This window comes from Anguilla anguilla, chromosome 13 (assembly GCF_013347855.1).
Source record: "Anguilla anguilla isolate fAngAng1 chromosome 13, fAngAng1.pri, whole genome shotgun sequence".
NCBI classification, from domain to species: Eukaryota; Metazoa; Chordata; class Actinopteri; order Anguilliformes; family Anguillidae; genus Anguilla; species Anguilla anguilla.
In genome coordinates, this window is record NC_049213.1 from 1,522,501 (window position 1) to 1,549,549 (window position 27,049).

Below are 27,049 nucleotides of genomic sequence, written 5' to 3' on the forward strand. Positions count from 1 at the left end.
GTTAAGCCCCGTTTGTCTGCTGAGCGGTAAGGGAGGGGTAGCAGGTTTTTCTGCTGAGCGGTAAGGGAAGGTTAGCAGGTTTTTCTGCAGAGCGGTAAGGGCAGGGTAGTGAGTTTCTCTGCTGAGCGATAAGGGAAGGGTAGTGGGTTATGAGCTGAGCGGTAAGGGAGGGTAGTGGGTTTCTCTTCTGAGTGGTAAGGGAAGGGTAGCGGGTTTCTCTGCTGAGCGGTAAGGGAAGGGTAGCGGGTTTCTCTGCAGAGCGGTAAGGGAAGGGTAGCGGGTTTTTCTGCTGAGTGGTAAGGGAAGGGTAGCGGGTTTCTCTGCAGAGCGGTAAGGGAAGGGTAGCGGGTTTCTCTGCAGAGGGGTAAGGGAAGGGTAGCGGGTTTTTCTGCTGAGCGGTAAGGGAAGGGTAGCGGGTTTTTCTGCAGAGCGGTAAGGGAAGGGTAGCGGGTTTTTCTGCAGAGCGGTAAGGGAAGGGTAGCGGGTTTTTCTGCAGAGCGATAAGGGAAGGGTAGTCGTTTTTTCTGCTGAGCGGTAAGGGAAGGGTAGCGGGTTTTTCTGTTCAGTGGGAAGGGCAGGGTAGCGGGTTTTTCTGCTGAATGGTAAGGGAGGGGTAGCGGGTTTTTAAGCTGAGCGGTAAGGGAAGGGTAGCAGGGTTTTCTTGCTGAGCGGTAAGGGAAGGGTAGCAGGTTTTCCGCTGAGCGATAAGGGACGGGTAGCAGGTTTTCTGCTGAGCGATAAGGGACGGGTAGTGGGTTTTGAGCTGAGCGGTAAGGGAAGGGTAGCAGGTTTTCCTGCAGAGCGGTAAGGGAAGGGTAGTGGGTTTTGAGCTGAGCAGTAAGGGAAGGGTAGTGGGTTTTTCTGCTGAGCGGTAAGGGAGGGTAGCGGGTTTTTCTGTAGAGCGGTAAGGGAAGGGTAGTGGGTTTTGAGCTGAGCAGTAAGGGAAGGTTAGCGGGTTTTTCTGCAGAGCGGTAAGGGAAGGGTAGTGGGTTTTTCTGCAGAGCGGTAAGGGAAGGGTAGCGGGTTTTTCTGCAGAGCGGTGAGGGAAGGGTAGTGGGTTTTGAGCTGAGCGGTAAGGGCAGGGTAGCGGGTTTTTCTGCAGAGCGGTAAGGGAAGGGTAGTGGGATTTCTGCTGAGCGATAAGGGAAAGGTAGCGGGTTTTTCTGCTGAGCGGTAAGGGAAAGGTAGTGGGTTTTGAGCTGAGCGGTAAGGGCAGGGTAGCGGGTTTTTCTGCTGAGCGGTAAGGGAAGGGTAGCGGGTTTTTCTGCAGACCGGTAAGGGAAGGTTAGCGAGTTTTTCTGCAGAGCGGTAAGGGAAGGTTAGCGGGTTTTTCTGCAGAGCGGTAAGGGAAGGGCAGCGGGTTTTGAGCTGAGCGGTAAGGGAAGGGTAGCGGGTTTTTCTGCAGAGCGGTAAGGGAAGGGTAGTGGGTTTTTCTGCAGAGCGGTAAGGGAAGGGTAGCGTTCAGAGGCTGCAGGTCCTGGCGTCGGGAGGTGTGTGTCACCGTGCGAGAGCGCCCGTGGCTCTAATCTAGCGCACGGCTCCTCACCGTTTCTCACGACTCCACCAGCTTATGCCGCGAAGGCTGACAGACACATCTCGCCAAGGCACGGAAATGACTCATTTCAGAGGTTTTTTATTTTTTTATTTCGCACTGCGTATGATTTTTCATAAAATGTGCCAATTAAATCGGACTCAGACCATTAACAAAAGCTCTTTGAAGTGATGGCGAAGAATCTGCCTCCAGCCTCATAAAAAAATTAAAAACACTCAAAGCAATTAAAGCTCTCACCTTTGCCATACAGATAATGGGTTATCACATCACACTGTAGTATCAAATTGTAAGTATGCCCCAGACAAACATCAAAAACAAGCAAGCCTATATAGCTCTGCACACCTACCTATAGACAAACCCTAATAATTTATATCAGATGCAAATATACAGCTTAACTGGATGCACTACATCACAGAAGTCAGAACCAAAAACACTGGCCAACATGGAACTTACCCACAAACCTCCATGAATTGAAATGAAAGGCATATAAAAAAAACCTGTAAAACTAAGTTAAACTCCTGTGATGATAAATCAAAACAGACCTCTTTTGAACAGTGCTGCAGAGCAGAGGCCTATATGTGTTAACTGGTCCATTGCAAATCCCACACAAACATTACCGGTACCGGACAGGCAGAAAGTGTGGAAATGTTCAGGTCCAAGCCTGACACTGGGCTGGATACCCTCGCCCATAGATAAATGATGAGCCTGGATGGGCTGAATGGCCTGTCATCCTCATTGTAATAGCAATGTTCCGATGTCCAAACGAATCCTGCGAGCACACATTTTAGTTATCATTTTATTCAGACATAATATAAGATTTATATATTGATATAATTTTAAGATTGATATCCAGGCCTCACTTGCAGAAGAAATGCCAATCTCAATGTGACTACCCTGGTTAAACAAAGGTCAAATAAATCGAATACAGGTTAAATAAAATAAATTTTAAAAAACCATCGATAAGCTCATTTTAATGTTTGATTAATTATTTTCAAACCGCCAGAACGCTTCGCTGAAACAGGCAGACGTATGGGCTCTGGGAGCTGAAAGACAATCTGCATTGCTAACCCCGCTGTTTGCACTCAGACGGTTATTCTCGCTGTTCTTGCGATTTAATGGCCTCTCTTGGATGGGGAACAGCCATTAGCGAACCAGCAGGCTCCTGAAGTTTCAAACTCTGAGAAGTGCACTTGAAATGCAAATTGCTTTATACAAGACATTTCTTCCCAAATTAAGGGAGGTCCTCGCCTCTACTACAAAAAGACTTGACACAATGGGGCCAGAAAACAGCACTCATGATAAAAAGGATGTTGACTTTTTTGTTTGCTCCTTCATTTTGCCTACAGAATAAACATTCACCTGACGCAGGAATATTCAAAAACAGCAGGATTACCCACGATTATGAACACACGGGAAAAGCTTCAATTCTGCCGCTGCAGAATCCCAGCCTTATTTTACAGACCCAGCATTTTCACGCAGGGTAAAATACTGACACATTTTCTTTCCGCAAAATGTTGACATTGCACTCTTTCGAGAGAGCAACACATGAGCTAAATCTGTCAGCTGGACGTCGTCTGGGTTTCCATCCATTACAAATATACAAATAGTACAAATTAAAATATCACAAATTACAAATATATACACACACATGCACAAGCATCCACACATGCTCGTGAGTGTGAACGCACACGTGCATGCACACACACAGACACACACACACACACGTGCACAGAAAAGTGAAAGCTCTTCAGTTTAAGAGTAATTATGTCTATGGAAATGTGCCTGAGGTGTCTGTCTAAAGTACGCCTGGGATTGCATTCGCAGTTTGCCCTGTTTCTCCCTTTGGAGAACATTCCACTCCGTGCACCCTGAAGAGGCAACCTTCATTTAGAGCACTGCTAATGCCTCTCTTTCCTTTCATCTCTCTTGTAAACTCTATTCCTCCTTTTCCCGTTTTTTACTGATGTGTACAACTCCCTTCGGGAAGGAACGTTATGAAAATGACGATAATCTTCTCCTGTCTCACTGCCTTTCTGCTTTCACGATTCACAGATGTGTCAGACCAACTCGACCATATTCAGCGGCCTGATGTGTGCGCAGCCGGCAAATGAGCACTGTTACATAACGTCAGATCGTCTCTCCTAGCTTAGCGTTCATCTGCACCACACAGAAGGACTTGTACACTGGACTGAGGATTCCTAGTAGACCTGAGTCATTTGAAATCCTTTAACTGTTTAGACTACTGCCCATTACTTACAACCATAAACAAAATGTGGATTCACAAATAATCAGAACAAAATTCCTTCTTTTACATGACTGTGCATTTTTGTCAGTGAGACATTTCGTATAAAGCTCCTAGGATATTTTCAGGGAATGTTTTTCACCAGCATTTAAAGAGTTGAAGCCTTTTGAAATACGTTTGTCCCAGGTCCAGAGTCCTCGGCAGGTCTGTGTGAATGCCCTTCCCTTAGGGGGGGGGGGCTCTCGACCCCGTCCTCTGATCCGTGTTCTGCACGGCTCTGTCGGATCAGAACCTGCAGTCTAACATCACAGCAAACACAGAAAACACTTCAAATCTCTCTCAGGCTATTTTTCTTTTTACACATACCTCATAACCCCAAAGCACCTGGCACATCAAATAACCGTATCCACCGGCCAGCAAGCAACATACAACAGGTCAACTCTCCTGCCCAAAGGACTGCTCTTACTGTGTAGTCTCTGACAAAGGCCCCCACCTGGCTAACAGTTCCCTAACCGAGGGATCCTTCTGTCTCCTGCTGAGGACAGTTCCCCTGTCTAAGGACACAGGGGTTGTGTGAGACCTGCCGGCTAAAAAATAGGAGCTCACTGACAGGCAGTAAAGGGCCACTGTGAACTTACTTACTCAGAACCCTAAATCTTTTAAATGCGTCTCCGCTATCAATCAGTTAAACAAAAAAAAAAAATCTCAAAATAGACAGCGGTTTTTCCGCAGGAGTCTGACAAAAATAACGAGAGCCATTTTAATGAGAGCATTTGACGAGGCTATCATTTAATGGGCATACATTTTTTTTTAAAAACCCAATCCTATACATTTCCTGCAAGAGGAATCAACATGAAAGTAGGCAGTCCATAAACAGCTACTGCTAATACTGATCCTGGACCGTAAAACATTACAGGACCCTATTTTCACAGTTAAGACAAAAAGGCGAATTGTGTGTCCAAGTCCATTTCCATTATTTAGTGTCTGGAGACTTCAGTGCACCTGTGTGGGTGTTTGAAAAGATAATGACTAGAGAATAACCTCCCGACTATGGAGGTGGTGGGGGCAGCTTCATTATAGCCAATCCGATCACCTGCTTCTTCCCCATTGATACTAGTCCCTTAAAGCCATAGCAAACTGCTAATTCCTGTCTGTTAAAATTGTCATGTGAATTTATAGCACTTGAAGAAGTCTCCCTCTGGCAAGATATCAAGACAGTTTGTAAACTAAAGGAAGTCTAGTTTAGTTTGAGTATTTTAATCTAAACTGCATATAGACCTAATTGCTATGTTTAATTACTAGGTTACTATATTTATTTTATGTGAACCACTCCAGATAAGCACACCTCCTGGAAAAGCCAAAATATAAGCATTAAACATGATGCCACGTTCATTGACTTCACACTTGCCGCTGATACAGTCAACCACGGTCATCTCCTTTGTTCACTGAAAATTCTGGGAACTTTTCAAAGAACATCTGGCCGAAAACAGTCAAATGGGGAAACTGCTTCCCAAAGCCTCCAGCAGTTCCGGCTGGGGTCCCCCAAGGTCTCCCCTCCTGTTAAACTCCTCCTAAACCAGACCAACACCACCTCCCAAACCAGACCAACACCACCTCCTAAAAACAGAGACCAACACCACCTCCCAAACCAGACCAATAACACCTCTTAAATGGACCAACACCATCTCCTAAAACAGACCAGCACCACCTCCTAAAAACAGACCAACATCACCTTCTAAACCAGACCAACCACCTCCTTAAAGACCAAGACCACCTCTGAAAACAAACCAACACCATCTCCTAAGCCGGACCAACAACACCTCCTAGAACAGACCAACACCACCTCCTAAAAGACCAACACCACCTCTGAAAACAGACCAACAACACCTTCTAAAACAGACCAGCAACACCTTCTAAAACAGACCAGCAACACCTAAAACAGACCGACACCAACTCCTAAAACAGTCCAACACCACTTCCTAAAAGCCCAACACCACATCCTGAAACAGACCAACATCACCTCCTCTATCATGTAGCTTTACTTCAAGATAATTATTATTATTACTATTCCAGAGCAGTCCTCTACAATTTGTAAAAAGTGCTTTAAGCCATACTGCAATGAATCTGAATCTGAAAAAAATAAATAAAAAAACAGCATTCATATAAAGAAATGTCTCAAGATATCATTGTCCCAGGATATGGCAGGATATCATTGGTCGCATCATGCCAGATGTGGGAGGGGCTAAAGTCAGTAAAAGTCCCTACAGCTATCAGTACACGAGTTCCCAGCAACATGCACACAGGATGCCAGCAGTAGCAAATGGGGCTGTATTTCACCAAGTGTGTTTCAAGAAGTAGCTAACTCTTATACATATGTTTTCAAAACTTTACAACTGTTTTCTCCAATTGATTTTAGCTGAAATCTCCAGAAGGTTTTCCAGCTAACTCCTGCTTTGATCTTGGCTTTTGAAACAACCCCCCTTGTGCTGTTTGGACTGCAGGATGTAAAATAATCAAGGGACTGCTGGATAACCACAGGCCTCCCGCTGTACGGGGTGGGGGGGGGGGGGGGGGCATAACTTGAGATGCACAAGCAGGGACTCCAAAATGCAGGGAAAAAGATGAGAAAAATAGGAAAGCTATTTTAATTAATAAATAAATTTAATTCACAATATATAGAACTACACCGCCCGAACTGTAGGTGTGCCCAGACAAAAAACCCAAAAGAATATAATTTGAGCACATTAATAGGCTGCAGAATGGACCCTTTCAATAAACAGTTTGCAGTGCAGCCTCTGGAGAGAAGCCGTACATTTATTAGCATGACAAAGCTGAGGGAGAGTACATGGACTAGTGGGCCCTTTGGCCTTGAGAAACCTAGTTTCTAGTTTATTAGGGACCATGTAGCATTATAAGGACACAGTAACAGATAAGTGTGCTGCACCTGTGCCATAAACTTGCTTAAGATAAGCCCACTGCTTCAGTCCCTAACTGTAGAGGTGGCCCTGAGAGAAAACAGCATCAGAAAGTTATGTAAAAATGAGAGGCACTCCCTGTTGAGGGAGTATTCACCAGGGAACGGACTCCAAAAGACTGCCAAACAGAGCTCAGCCAAGCCCCCACCCCCTGTTCAGTGCCTCCCCAGGATTCCTGCTAATAAAGCGGTAATTAATCTCCCGTGAGAAGGAACAGCAGCAAGCTGAATAAATTAGCACTGTGAAGAGGAATGGTACTGGTTGAGTGGTGGAGTTCTACATAACAGCGACCGAAGTCACTTAGAGTTATTTATTTCAGTTAATAAATTAATTAATTAATTAATTACTTAATTAATAAATAAATAAATAAATACATATGTACTGCATACATACATACACACATACATACATACACACACAAACATACATACTATACACACATATACATATATGCATACATATATGCACACAAACACATGAACATACATACATATATGCATGCATACATACATGCGAACACACACACTCACAGTACATGCATACATACATACTGTACATATGTATGGCCTCTAAAATTATTCACCCTTTTGATTAGGACGAACAATAAACTAGGCAGCCTAGTAGAAGGTCTGGCATCAGAAGAAAGACGCTTATGTTGAAAAGGATGTCATACCTTGGGTGAAATATTGTGCTTGATCCGTGATGTTACAGGGCTGTTTTTCATCTACTCTTCCCATTGCTCTTGCTAAGGTCAAGTGAATCGTGAATTCCAGCAAGGACCAACATATTTTAGACAAAAGCCTAGCTCCTCCCCCACAAGAATCTAAATTTGGATCGTTCCACAAGACAATAATCCAAGGTGTAACTGAAAATCAGCCAAGTAATGGTTAACTAACAACAAAATTACATGTTTGCAATGGCTATCTCAGTTTCCAGACCAACTGCTCAAATACTCGCATTTTGAATTGAAGTTCACAAGTGCAGACCAAAGGATCTTGGAAGATTCCGAATGAAGGAATGGTCTTAGATTCCCCCAATATGTTCACTAATCTCATAAAACACTCAGTAGTGTTATCCTTATGAAAGGAGAGTGTACAAAGTACTGAAAACCGTGCCAATAAGTTTGACACCTATCTTTTCGGGGGAAAAATTCATTACCTGTTAAAAAATTTTGGGCATTCAATATAGCTCATTACCTGTGTTGTTTAGGTTACACAGCCAATCAAGGGTTCCGATATTGGATTTTACGTACGTAGATGTGTGCATATACACATACATAAGTACATACATACATATACATACATGTTTCCTGATATCCTTGAATACCCATAATTATGGAATATTAGCTCAGAATGACCAAAATGACCAAAAGAACCTTTAAAACAGGAAAGCAAATGTTTCTAAATTGCACCTCTGATTTTATAAGAACAGCATATATGTGGTTTTCGTATTTCCCAACTTTCAAATAGTGTTAGTTTTACCACACGTTCATCGTCTTTTAAACCCCAATACCCCGTGGGTCATTGCCTTCACACAGGACCCGGCACAGGAAGGCCAGCACCGCAGTGGAGCTGCAGCAATGAGCACCCGAAGCTTTAAGAAAGACACAGACCGCAAACGGAAACGCAGGCTGTAATTTTAAAAGAACGTTTTCACGTTCGGTATTTCACATTACTTGATGATCCATTCTTCAGAGATAAATAAACTGTTCACGGCAGTCGGCGTTTATGTGCTTTCTTTTTTGTTCCGTATTTTAAGCGAGAGATGTGCAGACAAAACCAAAATGATTTCCATTCTTCATGTAAAACAAAAGCTCTGGCCCCTCACTCCAGCCCAGCATTCAATTATACAAAAAAGTGTAATTGCCCTCTTTAGAGTAATCATCTGTCTGTACAGGAGCGCTATATCTGAAGAGCTGCCTAGAACTGCCTGTCTTTGTGCCTTTTACATGTCTCATTGAGTCTCATTCAGAGCATTTCCCCAATCAAGTATGGCCCTCAAACACGCAACCAAATCATTTAATATAATAGCCACACAAAATGAACGCTGATGATGTTGGGATTTTGTTTGATCTAATCTTTCAGAAAACACAAGGACACATAACATGAGTCACAGGAAGTGCCTGTTTGTGATGCATTTACATTGCTCCTGTGTGACAAGCGAACAGTATATAGCATTACACGGCTCGTGAAACTTTTACAACGTGACCGTGTGACGAGCGTGAGCAACATTTCCAGCACTCCAGTGTGGCCAATGGAGGCATGCATACAGGTGGTAACCTAACCTGTAGGCTACTCTTTTACTTCTCTCAGAATAATACACAGAATAACCGTCCTGTTTAACCTTATACAGAATAACCCTCCTGTTTAACCTTATACAGAATAACCCTCCTGTTTAACGTTATACAGAATAACCCTCCTGTTTAACCTTATACAGAATAACCCTCCTGTTTAACCTTATACAGAATAACCCTCCTGTTTAACGTTATACAGAATAACCCTCCTGTTTAACCTTATACAGAATAACCCTCCTGTTTAACCTTATACAGAATAACCCTCCTGTTTAACCTTATACAGAATAACCTACCTCTTTAACTTTGCTGAGCATCAATGACGGAATGTAGCAAACACAGAAAGGGCTTGATTAGGGCTTGTGTCAATACTCAGTTCAATCAAACTTCAATAAAGTGGAATCTGTGGGCGATTTATCGGAATAATTAACTTCATTCATATTAGGATGCTCCTGATTGGTTTAGTTCAGTTTCAGTGTCTTCTGACTATAAATCAAATCAGTTTAGTATCACCACAAGGCAGCAACCAGAGGTAGATCCAAAGCCATAGTGACAGTGAGTGGCAGTATAAAAGGGCTCAAACAAGTGGCTCAAGTTTTAAAAAGAACATGAACACTTTCCTTTAAGTCCGGGGATCTGTTCCTGGTGGGTCACAGGTTCTGCTGGATGTTGTGGTTCCCTTAAATGAGCTACCAGTTTATACCTTCAAAACAAGGTCTGTGGACTGCTTAACCAATCCATGACTTCAACACGGACAGACACCAAACAGACACTATAGCTCTCCAGGATTTAGAGTTGTACGTCCCTCGGCTAAAATAAGGTTTATTGCCAGGATAATCATCATGAAAATCTGTTCATGATTCATGCATAGTGACCACTGAGATCTATAAGCAAGCTGTGCACAGCAGAGGGCTATTGCATTTTAATAGACACAAGATGCTTCTATAAGTTTTCATAGACAGGCATTCAGAGCTGCGATGCTAAGTGTATTTTGTAGCAAACAGGCGGTATTTAAATGTAAAATACCAACATGGTGTCTTTCATAAATGCACTGAATTCTACTCATTTAAGTAACTTTGTAGTGTGAAATGTGTATAATGACTACATCATGACCTATGAATGCTTCACACAAAGGCTGTGATGTATCTAACTGCATCGCACCCAAAAGCGCGGCTGATTCACGGTGTTCGTTCTGACCTCCGGGCCCACAGCATACCGTTTCAATGCCAATTACAGGCAGATTAAACCTATTATCGCCCAGTGGGTGATTTATGCGTTTGGCAGCTGCGTGCTAACGCGCTAACGTGCTAATTACACAGAATGCGGGGGAGCAGGAGGAGCATCCTCCCACAGATGGGGAGCGATGACAGGGCCACGGGTCCTCTTTCTTCCCCCTCCGCCGGCTCTCTGTCCCCTAGCAGATGCTAATCAGCGCGCTATTTTTCTACACGGACGACAACAAGCAGGGTGGCTGAACTGCTGCGGGGGGAGTAGAGTAGAAAGTTTCAAATTTGTGAAACTGGAAATGTGTGTACAGAATGCATTTTTCGCTGCATCTGCTGCAAGTAAAGCCAGACATTCAAGCAGAAAAAAAATGTAATGAACAAACAAAAGTACAAAAAGATCCTAATTACTTAGGTGTGGTACTGACAATGTGCAAAAATATTTTTAGACTTTGAATTGCAATGCGTTTTGAGCATTTTGAGGCAAGCATTAAACATCAGTATAATTTTTTATGTGTTCAAATCACATTTAGGGGCAAAAGCCAGAATTTTGAACAGAAAAAAGGCTACACTTTCAAAAGATGTGTATGATATTTCAATTAACTCAAATGTAAAAATAAAATCCCTTATTCTTAATCTGCACATCACTATATAAAGAATGGGTAAGTAAAACTGTACATACTTAATAATAATAATCATAAAATGTGAACATATACTGTCATTAATTGACAATGACAGAACTTAAGATATTACCGCAGTGATTCTGTTAGCAGAACATTAGTCGTTCTAATTCGGCTGCATTGACACATCCATACTAGTTTTCCGAAAAAGGATATTAGCATATATTTGTGCATTTTTCCCCTTGGACTCCGGCTGACATCTGCTCAAGCCTGTTCAGTGCTGAAGCTGTTTATGAGCATAGGTTAAAGTAGCATGCTACACTGAAGCACATAAACTCAAACATTCAACATTTCCCCCCTTTTACCAGCGTCTGTTTCCATTTATCAGGCAGAATAGGAAAGCGAAGCGTGCCCTGATCCTGCGGTCTCTGGCTGAGAATGACAGCCTGTTGATTCGTGGAGGAGGCTCTGATGAAATGGGGCTGTTTACAAAATATCCTGAAGCCAACATCGGCAAAATTTATTTGAAGAATGGAGAGGGCTAATCTGTTGAGAGACTCTGATTCCGAATCTCTCTCCTCTTCAATAAAGGGGTTGTGGTGTTTGAACTCTGACAGCTTCTAGGACCGGTACTTATTTGGTTGTGCTCTTCTGAACGGTTGAGCTGTCTGATTCTGCACGGTGAATGCCCCTTGGCTGGGAACCACTTCTCCACAGTCAGCTTTCTGCCCTAGCAGTGGAAAGAGATGGAACGGTCTCGTGTCAGAAAGGACATGCTATCCATCAGGCCATTTTCCTAGTGCAACGGGTCACGCAGTAACATGCCCAGTGTTACTTCAACTCTTAACAGTTTTAATTTAGCTCTTAACCAATGACATTTGGTCCAACTCTGGAATCTGTTAAGAGCTGAATTAACACTGTTATAGTAGAATTAACCCTGGACATTTTCCCAATTCCATTTTGAATTCTTAAAAAAATGATGAGACCTAAAACATGACTAATACTCCTCAGCTCGCCCAAACTCATTTCCACTGCAGAGCCCTGGGCAGCACTGCAGGCTCACCCATTAGAGTATCATCAGCTAAAACTCAACCTTAACAGAAATCCTCTGGACTTATCTCATGTATAAGCACAGCTGTCCTGTCCCTGAAGTCCTGAAGGAGGCTGGTGTTAGGCTGTGTTGGGCTGTGTTAGGCTGTATTGGGATGTGTTGGGCTGTGTTAGGCTGTGTTGGGCTGTATTGGGCTGTGTTAGGCTGTGTTGGGCCTGAGTGGACGTTGTGTGGCTCGTTAGACTCTCCTGCTGTTTCTGCCTTTCGCTAGCTGCAGCTTGTTTGGCCAGCGGCACAAGGGAGCACTTCAAAGTATGTCCTTAGACTCTCTTCCTTTCAATCCCAGCATCCAGCATCCTCAGACAGGAGGAGGCACTGTCGGCTGGGACTATGTATGGGGAATGAGTCTTCTGAAACAGGATCAACCACAGAGAGCGCTCTGAAACAGGATCAACCACAGACAGCATCCTGAAACAGGATCAACCACAGAGAGCATCCTGAAACAGGATCAACCACAGAGGGCATCTTGAAACAGGATCAATCACAGAGAGTGGTCTGAAACAGGATCAACCACAGAGAGCAGTCTGAAACAGGATCAACCAACAGGATCAACCACAGAGAGAGGCCTGAAACAGGATCAACCACAGAGAGCGGTCTGAAACAGGATCAACCAACAGGATCAACCACAGAGAGCAGTCTGAAACAGGATCAATCACAGAGAGCAGTCTTAAACAGGAACAGCCTCAGAGAGCAGTCTGAAACAGGATCAACCACAGAGAGCAGTCTAAAACAGGATCAGCCACAGAGGGCAGTCTGAAACAGGATCAGCCACAGAGGGCGGTTTGAAACAGGATCAACCACAGAGAGAGGCCTGAAACAGGATCAACCACGGAGAGCAGTCTGAAACAGGATCAACCAACAGGATCAACCACAGAGAGCGGTTTGAAACAGGATCAACCACAGAGAGCGGTTTGAAACAGGATCAACCACAGAGAGCAGTCTTAAACAGGATCAGCCACAGAGAGCAGTCTGAAACAGGATCAACCACAGAGAGCAGTCTTAAACAGGATCAGCCACAGAGGGGAGTCTGAAACAGGATCAGCCACAGAGGGCGGTTTGAAACAGGATCAACCACAGAGAGCGGTTTGAAACAGGATCAACCACAGAGAGCAGTCTGAAACAGGATCAGCCGCGAAGAGTGGTCTGAAACAGGATCAGCCACAGAGAGCGGTCTGAAACAGGATCAACCACAGAGAGCGGTCTGAAACAGGATCAACCACAGAGAGCAGTCTGAAACAGGATCAACCACAGACAGCAGTCTGAAACACGAACAGCATGATATTAATCAGGTTTATCTGTAGGGAGAGCGCTCTGAGACAGGACTGACCAGGGAGAGTGAAGTTTGCACCAGGCCCAGCCGCACCTCTAACCCCTCTCACTTTCTCCAGCAGCTGCAAAAGGGCCACACAAGGGTTTTCAGGCTCATGGTGTGCAATGTTACACACACATGGGTACACACACACACACACGGGCATACACACACACTCACACAAGCATACACACACACACACACACACGGGCATACACACACACACACACACGGGCGCGCACACACACACACGGAGACACATGCGCACACACATACGGGCACACACACATGCACATGCACACTGGCGCAGACACACACACAGGCACATGCACACACACACACTGGTGCACACACACACACAAGCGCTCACACACACGGGCACACAGACATGGGCACACACACACGGGCACACAGACAATCGCTCACACACATTCACTCACACAGACAAGCATACACACAGGAGCACACAGACACGCACACACACAGACAAGCGCACACACAAGCGCACACACAGACAAGCACACACACACATTCACTCGCACAGACATGGGCACACACACACGAGCACACAGACATGCGCGCACACACAGGCACACACAGACAAGCGCACACACGGGCACACAGACAAGCGCACACACACACACACAAGCGCTCACACACATTCACTCGCACAGACATGGGCACACACATAGGCACACACTTCACTACAGCTTCACAAGTCCCAACGTAAAAAGCATTGTTCAAAACAGTGACGACTCCTCCGATAAACATGAACAAAACTTAACTGCTGAGTGTAACCAAGGACAGAGTGTAACCAAGGACAGAGTGTAACCAAGGACAGAGTGTAACCAAGGACAGATTGTAACCAAGGACAGAGTGTAACCAAGGACAGATTCAGACTACGCAGCTCAGCTTTATTTTTTTTATTTGCTTCCCCAGTACTTCAGAAGATAAGCTGCGTGAATATCCAGCTAAAGAAACTTGAAATGAGTTGTGAGACATATTTTGAGACAAGTGAATAAGTAGCATTCAGTTTTGTTTACTGGAATAGTTTTGAACCAGACATGGTATACTTTGGACCCTAAAACTGTGTTTTATTGCTTTTGGGTGCAATTATTTCCTCTGTGTTTACTAAGCCAAAATATAAACTCTTACTTTTTTCAAATGTATGAAGAGGAAAATGGTATATTTTTTTTTGATGAAAAGTATATAATTCACATCCATAGGAGCAGACATGGCTTGCCATTTCTGCAGCTTCTGATTGGCTGCCAGCAGATTGGAAGCATTGGTTAAAATGTAAATCAGCATGCCGCTCTTGAAAGCAACATTGACTCGGTAAGCAACGGGCAGTATAAGATATTTTGTTGCTTTCAAGATGGAAAAACTCAACTAAACAAAAAAAAGGCTGACAGTATTCCTCCAGGTGTATTTTAAAACCTTAAAAATATTCTACATTGAAAATATTTTGTTTAATATGATTTTTCCACCAAAAAAAGCCAAATAAGCTACTGAAAATGGCTCAGTAGCATGTCTACACCTTTACCCTCATTGAGAATGCCAGAATCTATGAATGTGCTAATTGGCAGCAAGTAGCCGCATGGCATCCGGACTCACAACCAATTTCTTCATGAAATCAATTGATTTCAGCATAAGGTTTTGGAAGCAGTCATCTGTAAAATGTGCGCTACAAACACGGGTTCCCTCTATGCTGTCAGGTATTCCACACATTTTTGTTTTAGAAAGGGCTCCTTCGGTAACGAGTGGAACGACGTTGCTACCTCGGGACCGCATCCTAAAACTGCTTTCTGTGTGCTAACGTTTCAGTTTCCCACATCGCTCTACTGTAATTAGCATATCTTTGCATAGTGGACCATGGTAGGTTTGACATATTTGTGACATCACAAGTTTTGCTTGTGCAGGCATGTTTCCCACTTGGATTTCAGAGAGGTACGGAGAAGCGGTCCGTCTGCAGTGGGAGAATGTGAAAAGGGCACCAGTGACAAGTTCTGCACATAATCAATCTGTAACTCCAAGAGGAGTTAACCATACAAAAAATACAATTTAACACAGTATCTGTCTTTTTTGCTTTTATGTATAACTACTAAAAGTGATGCGTTTGATAGCACAGGGTCTATAAGAGGCCATCCATCTCCCAGCATCTTGAAATACCCCCTGACAGATTCAGATATAAAGCTAAGGCACAGGGATTTTGCTCCATTCAGACAAAATATATTTTCCCATTTCTCATAAAATGTAGGAATCATAAAACAACAACATCACCCCAGCTGTAAACTTCTGAAAGGCAGGAGGACAGATGCTAGAGCGGAGCGCTATCAGTACAATCAGAGGAACAAAAAACCGCCCTTGATCTACAGCAGCGAAACCCTGCTGAGCGCAGTGCGTAAGCCCGTGCTGTCCGGATTCACCGGAGGGCAGAAGGCATCGGGCGCGCCGCTGCTGAACCTGGCGCACGCCTGCTGGCCGTAAGAGCGCGCTCTCCGTGCGAATGCGACCGCGCGCTTTCGGCGAGCTCGCTCCGGATAAACGCGTCGTGTTGGCGAACCTGGAATCTTCCCCACCAGCGAGAGAGCTTTGTGTGCAAAGGCACAATCTCCTCACGCTTGAGGTACACAAAAGAGTTGACCCGCGGAAACGCAACGCTGCCTGCTCTGCTGCTACAGAGATGCTTTCTCTCTTTCACCCAAAGGAACTACTGACTTGCAAAAACCATTTAGACCTTTTCCTTTAATGCATGGAAAATCCTAACGGGAGAAACGGACAAATTTAAACGTGTCTAATCATAGCTCAGCTCATAAAATACCTGAAACACAATGACAACATGCATATTCTGCACCAAAAGCATTTAAACCGTTAAAAAAATTGTATCAGCAGCTTCACCAAGGATTATTCAAAAAGTGTTTCTCAGATCAGGAATAACATATTGTGGGACTGATTTTCTAAGGCCTTTAGCATGTTCAAGGCCTTCTAGTGCACGCAAAACAGCACCATCGAGTGACTGGTGCAATCAAATACCATGACTAATAATTAGCTACGTCATTGGATTTGCCTCATGTGCTAAAAGCACATGCTAAAGGTCTTAATAAATCAGGCCCTGTTTGTTTAGTGTAAGTGCCAGAAACATTAAATTAAGCCATGTCGTGTCAGATGTGCATTATAATCTTTGAAGGTGCAGAGGGTTCTGGGTATCTGAGTTCACATGTAGTTTTTAGAGAAGGCAGGGTTCTGACGACTGATTCATAGCAATAAAACACGGTTAGTTCAGCTCTGTCCTCATTTGTTTCACCTTATTTTATTGTGCACTTCATTTTATCCTTCTTTAACCCATTATGGTGCTAATCACAAATATGTGATTATCTTGACTGAACATTCTAATGCTGATGTAACAATCACTACTGGTAAAAGAAAGCATTTCAGTTCTAGAACACTGAACTTACTGACTTAGAAGTGTGAAAAAAATTCCACACAAACTACTCTTCAGAGCGTTAATAGAGAGGGGGCGGCCAGTGTGACCGGGAGACAGGCGCTCCCTGGGCTGCTTGGGGTAGCGCTTCAGGAACGGCGACGGGCCACGCCTCCCACACAGCGAGGCGTCTGCGGTACAGCTGCGGTCCGGAGCCGACGCCCAGGCTAACCGCGCGGTACAGCTGCGGTCCGGAGCTGATGCGCAGGTGACACACCTGAACCGCGAGACGCGCTGCAGCCTGAACCTCGTTAACCCCCTGAACAAGGCTAAGATATAAAAACAGGAAAGCTCAATTAGCACTGAAGCTAACACTGAACCCAGAGCTCAGCTTTATATCATTTAATGTGGACCCACAGAGCCCAGCATTTATTCATCTTTTATTTATCTAGTAGAAAAAAACACACTGACATTTACATCTCTTTTTTTATTTGGGACAGCGAAGCATGAATACATGAATATAAATGCACAGAGACTGTAACTGACCCAAAACTGGAGACGCTAAACTGGGATTTCAATCGCTTTCATGAGAAAAAGGCGTACATGTGGCAAAAATGTGGCATCCAGCAGCTCCAGGTAGGATGTGGGACAGAAAAATCTTTCCCCACAAGGAGAACCTGAGAATTTACAGGAATCTGAGACAGTTACAAACAGTGTTTCTGAATAGGCAAAGCTTTTTAATGGGAACACATTTCCCAAATGTACCCTGAAAGGTACAATAGTGTTCTTTGGGTACTAATACATACCTTTTACAAGTAAAAAAGTTACAAACGAATTAATTATTCAACCCATGGCTAAGGATATAATATAATGTGCCTATAGGATACTACCCCAGTGACAAGCGTTGTACCTTCTTAAGCACATTTTGTAACATTTTCTGGGAGTGTAGAGTGATTCAGTTGTAAATATGGATTTCAAAAGGCCCTGGAATTGACTGCATCGAAACCGAGTTATTTCGCTCACTGAAATGTGACAATTGGAGGGGTTAAGGACTGTGATCCTCCTTAATTGTGTTACTAATCATTTCAGAACTAATCACTTGTCCGTCTCTCTTTTTACCTGGAAGCCAGTAAAAATCAATGGGGTAGAGAGACAGGGCAGTGACTGCTTCCTGTGCTTTCCTCTTTGAGGGGCCGGGAGAAAAGCCTATGATCTCTGCTTTAAAATGTCATTTGATGGGGCAATTTAAAGTGAAAACCTCACTTCCTATTCAAAACCAGAAACTGCGATTAAGTCTACAGCACCCGACCAAATAAAGAAAGGTAGGCTACTGTCATTATGAAATTTTATCTGATCTGAGATTATTTTAAAGCATTAAATTGTTTTTTTAAGGAAATGTTGTTAAACCATGTTCATATGCACCTGAAACAGCAAGGCGTTAGTATAATCTGCCATGCACACTGGTCGTTTATGTGACGGAGCGACACTGCAGTCTTGCGGTGACAATCCCAACTGCTACAGATGTGAATACAGTACGCGATGAACATTTTAAGTAAAACAAGTGGAGGTCTGTTTGGACTATAGCTCACCCACGATGGGTTGCACATCACAGCAATAGGCAGGATGAAACTGGAAAAGCTGTAACAATCGGTTTTGATATGTCATCTTATAAAGGGCACATTTGTTAACTGAAGTAACAGGCCGAAGTACCTTAACTGAAATAACAGGTAAGGTAAGTAATTCAACGGCAATATGGATTTCAATGCCTTTGAAAATGGATTTACAGTGAACAATGGCGGTTTCGTAAAAAGCTGTATTCTCAGAAATTTTCATTTCAGAAAAATGAAGGCATTCCATGAATATGCAGACATTTACATTTGATGCACGACCACTCGGCATTACACAATGATATTTTAGATGCATCAACCAGTATGCGAGCTAACCATAATTAGCATTTAAAAAGCTTTGTAATGAACCACAGGTCACCGGGGATTCGGTTTTAGAAGCGTAGGGTAGCTCGATCCTTTATTACATTTGTAAAGAGAGAGAGCCAGAGATTACTCCCTTTGTATAACAAATTTCATCATAAGGTAAATCGTCGCTGTTTCGTGAATTTTCACATAATTCGTCCACTGCTGGGATTGTCGCATTAGTATAGTTATATACACCTTTTTACCAACAGGAGGCAGTATGAGACCATACCAGATCTCAGCTATGTGCGCTACACTTCAAAGCCACCATCCTATTTAGAATGAATTCATTGCCACGGAGAAAGTAACATTAAAAACAACCTAATCCTGAGAACTCTATTGTTTTTTACTTTAAAAATCGGACTTACTAATAAACTTGCAGAAATTGCTCCGCTTCTAACGGCAGATGTTTAATGTTTTTGTATTCATTCATTCATTCAAGATGGAAAAACGTGGCCGCCCCCAACAATTACCCGCCCCCCAATAGTCATATCATCCAACTCAACCTCAATATTTACGTGACAGAGAACACTCATATTATGTCAGTGATTGGAAACAACATTCATTAACGCGTTAAGAATAAACGATTAGGGTTGCGCGTAATGTGAGCCGGACGCATGATGAGAAGTTTTGTGAACGCTGTCAGCACAAATTTAAAAACATTGCTATTTTTTCGCGTACACCATGTGCCAACAATTACATTTTATATCACCATGTCTAACTACTCTCGCTGCCAGTAGTCGCACAAACTAGGGAATTAGCATCTTTTACATTTACATTACATTACATTTACATCAATTACATTTATTGCATGCCATTAAATAACAGGTTAGTCGAAAAGATTATTAATCAGTGTTAACATGTAACTTTACAGTTGTCACATTTGTTGCTGGATCAGCGGAATATTGCTCTTCACGCTTCGTGTTTCTTCGCAAAGCAAATAATGCATTTGACTTTTTACTGTCACACTGTTTTAACAGTGCTATTACATCATTGGCGCCAGCGACTGGCAAAACGAGCAATAGTAGGCTTTAAACAGCCATGTCATCTGGCGTTCTAATTATTTAAACATAACACAGAAGTATACCGCATGGTAAGCGCGCAATAAGACACGGAGTAAATAAAATGAACCACCAACTTAAATAAAATCCGTTAGTTCTTGTTCAAGTGAGCAAAATGCAAGTGAACAGTCGATCAATTATAAGCATCTAACGGAGCATAGCAGTTTAATATAGTTGTGAAAGCACAATTGTACCTTTGTGTATTCTTCTCCTTAAGATAGCTTGTAAGAACAGCATTTTCCCCTCGTCTTCCAGCTCCGATATTATCCCTCTTGCTTTAACTGTGTAACATCCGTCCGTGGGAAAGACCCGTTCAACGTGCTTCTGTTTTCCGCTATCTCATTCGTACCCAAAACTCCCCTCCCCCGTCAGCACACTAATGAAGCACGCCGTACTGTACCAGATGTGTCCGTTAAATAAAGGGAAAATACATTGCTTATTAAGCAATTGCCATTGGTCGTGAGTGCAGCGACTCCTGATTTTAAAAAAATGAATGGTGTACACCTCGCCTGTCAAATAACGGGTCACTGACCAACAGCGGCTCATATACTTTCCCTCACATTTTCCTCATTAGCTGGATATTATGCGAAGTCACCCTGGAAATAATCTCTCCGCTACCCCCTTTTCTCTCGCGCGCGCGTGCTCTCTTTCTCTCTCTGCGATTAATACATGCAAAATGTATGCTGAAAGCCTTCGGGACTTTTGATGCCCTAGTTTTTTTTCCCCTGCTTTTTCAGTATAAATTTAGAAGATAAGCGAGTTTTCACAGCAGCGTATGATCAACTTTTCCACAGTCCCTAATAAGAGTTTGTGGAGTCCAAGTGCACGCGGTAGCGCACGAGCACTGCGGCCCTGCAATGACAGGTGCGGTATCATAAATGTAGAATTACCTTCCAATGACATCGTCTGAAGATGGATTTGCTGAAAAGTTCTCTCGGGACGAAAACTTGATTAGTTCGTTCCCATTCCTGTACGGCTTTCCTTTACCTTCGGGGCTGATCGGTTGTAAGCAAGCACTTAATCCTTGTTGATACGTTTTTATCCTTAGGCAAATTTTATTCTCTATTTTGCTTTCATATCACTATTTGAAATGGAAGTGGGACAAGTTAAAACTACCGTTGACAGGTTACCGCATTAATATGCAGTACTCCCATTAACTACCATCTAGTTACTCACGGATTACTTGATGAATTTAGGATGACTGACACTTCTAAAACATCTGCGCATGCACGCGCATATAAATATGCAAAGTGCATGTGCACGCACGGACAACACAAATACACTTGCGCACAGTTATACGGGCGCATCAGATATTAAAATGAAATATCATATAATTTTAAAATGAAATATATGTACGTGCCAATAAAGCTTATTTGAATTTGAATTTGAATTTAAATTGAAATATCATGGAAAGGAAATAAGTACGCTTAACAAAACAACAATTTTTATCACAATATTCCTACACAACAGAGCAAAAGTGCATTGTGAAATAAGTATCAAAGCATTCCTGAGCAGTTATTGGGCCAGCGTGCATACCTTCTGTTTTGTCAAACTGTTGTAGCTGATCAGCTCAGGGCTTGGTTAGTAAAAAATGGGAAAAATCTACTAGGAAAACAAAGTTTCACATGGAAGAAGTGCTAGTAATCCAGTAGGGGGCACTCTTCTGTCTGTAGCAATCAGAAATCCACAGCAGAGTGGAGGGGGCAATGCACTGTAGAAGGTGCCGTTCTTTGGATGAGACCTTAAACCAAGATCCTGATTCATACTTTTAAAGCGAGTAGGGATTTTAACCCGGATGTCTTGGCACCATCCCCTATACTTTCTCATTGTCCACTTATATATAGTGGATTTCTGATTGCTGCAGAGATTTTATTAGGAGGTTTCCCATTCATTTACTAACAGTACCATGAAAGAGTATTTTCTCCTTTCTGATTTCCTCTATTGTTGCATATTTGTCGCACTGAATTGTTTCAGATCTGTAGGCAAAATGTAACATGAGACAAAGGGAAACCATGTAAACACAAAATAAAATTTAAAAAGTATCATTTCATTTAATGAAAAAAGTTATCACACACCTGTTTGAAAAAGTAATTGCCCCTTTTTACTCAACCAATGAACCACAAATTTAATAGATAATTAAATTCAGCTGATTGAACACAGCCAGGCTTGATTCCAGCCCCTGTTGAATCTAAACCACTCATATGGAGTGAAGTAGTCAGCACAAAGTTTCTACAAGCTCACTATGCCACGATCAAAGGAAACTCCACAAGAGATGAGGAAAAAAAAGTTGTTGAAATATATCAGTCTGGTAAAGGTTGCAAAGCTCTGGGACTCCAACAAACCAATGTGACAGCCATTATCTGCAATTGGAGAACACTTGGAACAGTGGTGAATCTTCCCAAGAGTGACCTGCCTGCCAAAATTTCTCAAAGGGCACAGCAACAGTTCATCCAGTAAGTGACAAAAGATCCCTGACGAACATCTAAAGAACTGTAGACCTCTCTAGCCTCTGCTAAGGTGTTTGTGTTCATGACTCCACAATTTCAAAGAAACTGGGAAAAATTGGAATTCATGGGAGAGTAGCAAGGCAGAAACCATTGTTAACCAAGAGGAACGTCAATGCTCATCTCACATTTGCAAAAAAAAAACCACCTGCATGATCCCCAAGCCTTTTGGCATAATGTTTGGATCATTGTCTTGCTGGGTAACCCAATTATGCTTCAGCTCATGGACAGATGACCAGACATTCCCCTTAAGAATTTTCTGGTATGGAGCAGAACACGTAACACTTATTTGGTCCTCATGTTGAGAGAACAGATCAAGCAACAGACTCCATCTGCAGATTCACAGCCTAGAATCAACTCTAAGACATTTTGTTAGCTTTCTTGCACATAAACTAATGATGCAAAGACACAGCTGGCCAAGAAACATCTGAGCAGCCAACTGTCCAATTACTTTTGTTCCCCTAAAATGGTGACTCTGTATAAAAAGGGCTGCAATTCCTACATGGATTACCCGGTATGGATGTCAAACCCTCAAATAGAAGCTGACAGTCTGCACATAGTTATAATAGCCCTTAATCTAAGCCTTCAGGTCATGGAAGCTTTTGTGTTTTCCTTCAAATTCAAAAAGTCTGAAGCCATTCCTTAGCTTTCACTTGATCAGCAAAAATCAGGAGAGAGCAAGGACATAAGGAGAGCCATATCTTTTCTGCATTTCGTGCCAATTTCTTTTCTTAATTACGTAATTAGTCGAGTCATTTACGTTATCTGGAACATAACCTACATTTCTCGATAAGCTTAAGAATGACAGGTAAGGAATGCTCTTGTGTCCTAATGAAACATTTCACTGTGATCGAATCTGCAAGTGAACCGGCACTGATGTAGCCAGTGCGGCTAATTAGCTGACTGAGCTAGGGACACCAAATCGGGAGATCATGCTTAAGCAGTGGCCCTCCAGACCTGGAACTGCAAAATGTAGCACTGTGCTAAACATACACCAAACTGAATGTGCAGAATGTTTGGTGATTATGTTTTTGCATCTGGTTAAATCGCAGACATAAGTTATTATCGAAAACAAAATTCCAAACGTTGAGATTTTTATGTGTGAGATCTGTGCGAAAGGCAAAGAATGCTCACATTTACATTTAATGCTAATCAGCGCCTGTAATCAGCCACCTGTAATTATCACGGGTCAGGACAATAGAAATGATAAAGTGTAGCTTTCATGCAGATTGGACAGCAAATACAAAATTAAACTTTGCAAATAAAAGCAAATGAAATCCATGTAAGGAGACGCATCTGTCGTAAAATTTAATGAAGCCGGAAAATAATTTGCAATACAAAGAACTACAGAATCCCACAGAGAAAACATCACTGGTTTGCATTATTAGCCCCAAGAAACCTTCTTCACAAGATATATCTCAAAACTCACATAGCATTTAAACTGGTTTATGAAGCGTAGCATATAATTATTGTAGTATCGGTGACCTCATTAATCAGACATATTAAGTACCTGTACCATACTCAATGCACATAAAATGTTTTTTTTTTTTTTAACATGTAATTGCAGAAAAAATACAGGTCTGATCTGCTCTGCATCTAAAGTTGTTTTGTTGCTAATTGCTCTCAGATCTTATGGAATATAGTCTGGTAATCAGATCCAGGAGCGTAATCTGCGGAGGCTGGGGAGTTGCAGGAATCAAAGAGAGAGCGGTTCTGCAGAGAAAGTGGGCCAGTGCCGTTTCTGGCTCCCCGCTTCTCACTTCGCCCCGTTTTTAATGAAGCTTGATCTTTCCTGCTTTCTCCATTGATTTCTCTCTCCTGAGTTATCTCAGCAACAAACAAAGAAATGAAGAAATAAATAAATAAATAAACAAAAAATAAAACGGAAGCGGCAACAACAAATAAAAATACCTGGCCGGTCCCTGTGTGACTCAGAGAACTCAGAGATGAAGGCTTTTCTGTCAGATCTTTTCCTGTTAGAGGCGAGCGCAAAAATGCACCTGATTTGCAGGCCTGTAGAGTACAATACAAGTCTTAAAAATTGAATATTTGATATTCGTTTTCATGTAGATTTGACTCTGTCAGCATGTTTACAAGGATGGAAAGGGGGGGTTGGGGGGGGGGGTTGGGGTGGGTGAATCCAGTCTTATTTACATGACTCACTGAAGGAAAGTCAGTGTTCTACAGCTTAATGCAAATACAAAACAACCAACATTCACAACAAATTACATCCCTTTTCTGAGGAAAGCAGGATAGTCCCCCCTCTGTTTGTATATTCAGCTTTATTCAGACAGTTACGTAGTATAGAGGGTGAGATAGAGAAGGGACTATAGCTGAGAAAGTGTCACAGTGGGACTCAGCCACTCCCTGCATGGGGGGGGGGGGGGGGGGTTGCATACAGTATGGCAGTATGGCCGACAGTGAGCTGCCTGTTCTGAATGTTGGTGGAAACTGTTTCAGTTTCTCAGTAATCTGCTGGAATTGGGCTCTAGCACAGTACTTCTTGGACCAGGTCTGATGTGTGTGTCCAGAAGATGACGCTGCCTCAAACCTGACTTTAAATGTTGTTGTCAAACCACATGAAAGTTCATTTGAACTGCTGCCCTGGGTATTTTTCAATAACAGTCCACTGTGCAAAGCGTCAAACATAGGTATTGGCACCAAGAACCTACAATATCATATTAAATTGATGCTGGTTATTAGAACTGTCAGTCCTAAGTAGATCTGCCCTTTCCTAAATAACCTTGGGTGTAAGTCGTGTAAGTTTGAATACTTCTGTTCTCTATTTCTTTGGAGTGGGGAGCATATTAACCTACACAAGGAAAGATGAAAACGTGTGCTTGTTTTTTTTTTTGTTTTTTTTTTTTAAATCCTGCCACAAATATGAATTTCACAATCAGTGTACTGCTAAGCTCTCACAGCTTTGCGAACGCAGCTGCTAACTCTGTGACCGCTGTAACCAGCGGTCTCTCTGTGAGGATACAGTATCTGCTGTAATACTACAGTAATACACACGTCATACATTAGTGATGAACAAAGATCTGGGGCCTTCTACACAGGCCCTTGTCATTTTCACATCGCCAGCATTAAGACAAGAGCGCGTTAAAGATTCCTACTGTTCATAAGTAATCCTCAAATTGTGTCCAACTTGAGAACAGACAGGTTGAATGTATTCAATACTGAGTCTGCATGCTCTATTTCTCTTTCTCTCTCTTCTACACACACACACACACACAAATGCGCGCATGTGAATTCACACACACACACACGTGCACGCACACACACACACACAAACACACACACAGACTTGCATTTGCTCAAGAAACATGCCCTAACTTTGCAGCAATTGTAATCTTCATGTCTGGTAGGTCCCTATAATGAAGAAAGAAAACGTGTGTGAACTTGGTTATAAATGGGTTATATCGCTATCCTTAATACAGCCCACGGGCCTTGCAACATACTGACACGTCTCTGAATACTAGGCTCAGAGAACAGCATGCACACATAATGACCTCACACACACACACACACGTCATTTTCACAAAGCAGACTACTGAATGAGCAATCTGTATTAGATCTGTATTAGAATCAGCAATCTTATCGAACCTGTGTTTTGTAGTTGTTCCAAGGACCTTGATATGCACTTTTGTACGTCACTTTGGATAAAAACATCTGCTAAATGAATGTAATGTAATATTAGGTTTGCTCATTTTTCTTAAATCTCTAATTTCCCCAAACACTAAAGCATTTGACTGAGATCATTGTACATTTTTCTTAATGATTTACTGACACCTACTTTAAACATCTTCAACCACTCCTCAAATATCTTTTCATTTACTGAAAGAGGTGTTTTTTGTTGGACAGAAAATTAGCCAAAGGTAAATTCCGTACAGACATTAGGAAGAGTTTTTTCATGCAGAGAGTAGTCAATGTGTGGAATAGCCTGTCAGGTCACGTAGTAGAGACAGAAACTCTGGGGATTTACAAGACTAGGCTTGATACAGTGTTAGATACTATCTAGTCTGTGAGCATTGTTTGGCTGAATGGCCTGTTCTCATCATTATGTTAAGTTATATTATGTTTTGTTAAAATAGCATAACATACACAATAACTTTCAAAAATCAGATACCCCTATATCTAGTGGAAGACTAAAGACACATTTGCAATAATTGTTTGTCGACAACTTATTCAATGAGCCCCTTCAAGATGTCAACCAACACCCAATCAGACACCTAACACATGCCCCCAGTGCTGGCATCGCAGTTTTAACACAGTACAGAAGAAAATATACTAGAAGATAAATCCAATGGGTACACTTTAAAGAATTACATTATTTCACTCAAGCAGATTATATAAAAGGGAATATACTTACAAATTAATATGGTGGTTATGCTTGGATGATTTTTCTAATATATACTTATACTAAACTTCTAAAAAGGGAATAAAATGAAATACTGAAAAACTGACAATAAAAGAAAATGGTTATATTGTTTTCTGCCCAAATCAGTGACATAAAATACTTGTGGATAATACAACCACAACTAGTTTAATGAAAAAGACTAAAAGTAGAGTCTCTAGCTTAATAAAGCAGTTCCTCTCTCAGTCTTCTCTCCCTATGTTCATGCATTTACCAGGGTTCTCACTCTTTTTAGGAAATCATTTCACAAGACTTTTCAAGGACAATTTCCATGCCTGGAAATGGTAGCCCAAAGCTGCTGGTGGACCGGTGGGGTGGGGGTGGGGGGCAATGTGCAAGTACCATAACCATCCA

The 27,049-nt window shown here is 42.4% G+C and overlaps 1 protein-coding gene across 8 annotated transcripts in view; it reads right to left on the minus strand.

The window, feature by feature from the left end:
* grip2b (glutamate receptor interacting protein 2b) overlaps positions 1 to 27,049 on the minus strand; it is a 363,734-nt gene that overhangs the window by 115,340 nt on the left and 221,345 nt on the right. For 2 of the 8 annotated variants that reach the window (XM_035389246.1, XM_035389245.1), the window contains exon 1: positions 19,969 to 20,326. The exons of the other annotated variants lie outside the window; for them this stretch is intronic. In XM_035389246.1, the coding sequence (XP_035245137.1) occupies positions 19,969 to 20,011 (43 nt within the window). In that variant the 5' untranslated portion in view covers positions 20,012 to 20,326. Of the gene's footprint in view, positions 1 to 19,968; positions 20,327 to 27,049 lie in introns of those variants that run through there. 8 annotated transcript variants of the gene reach the window in all.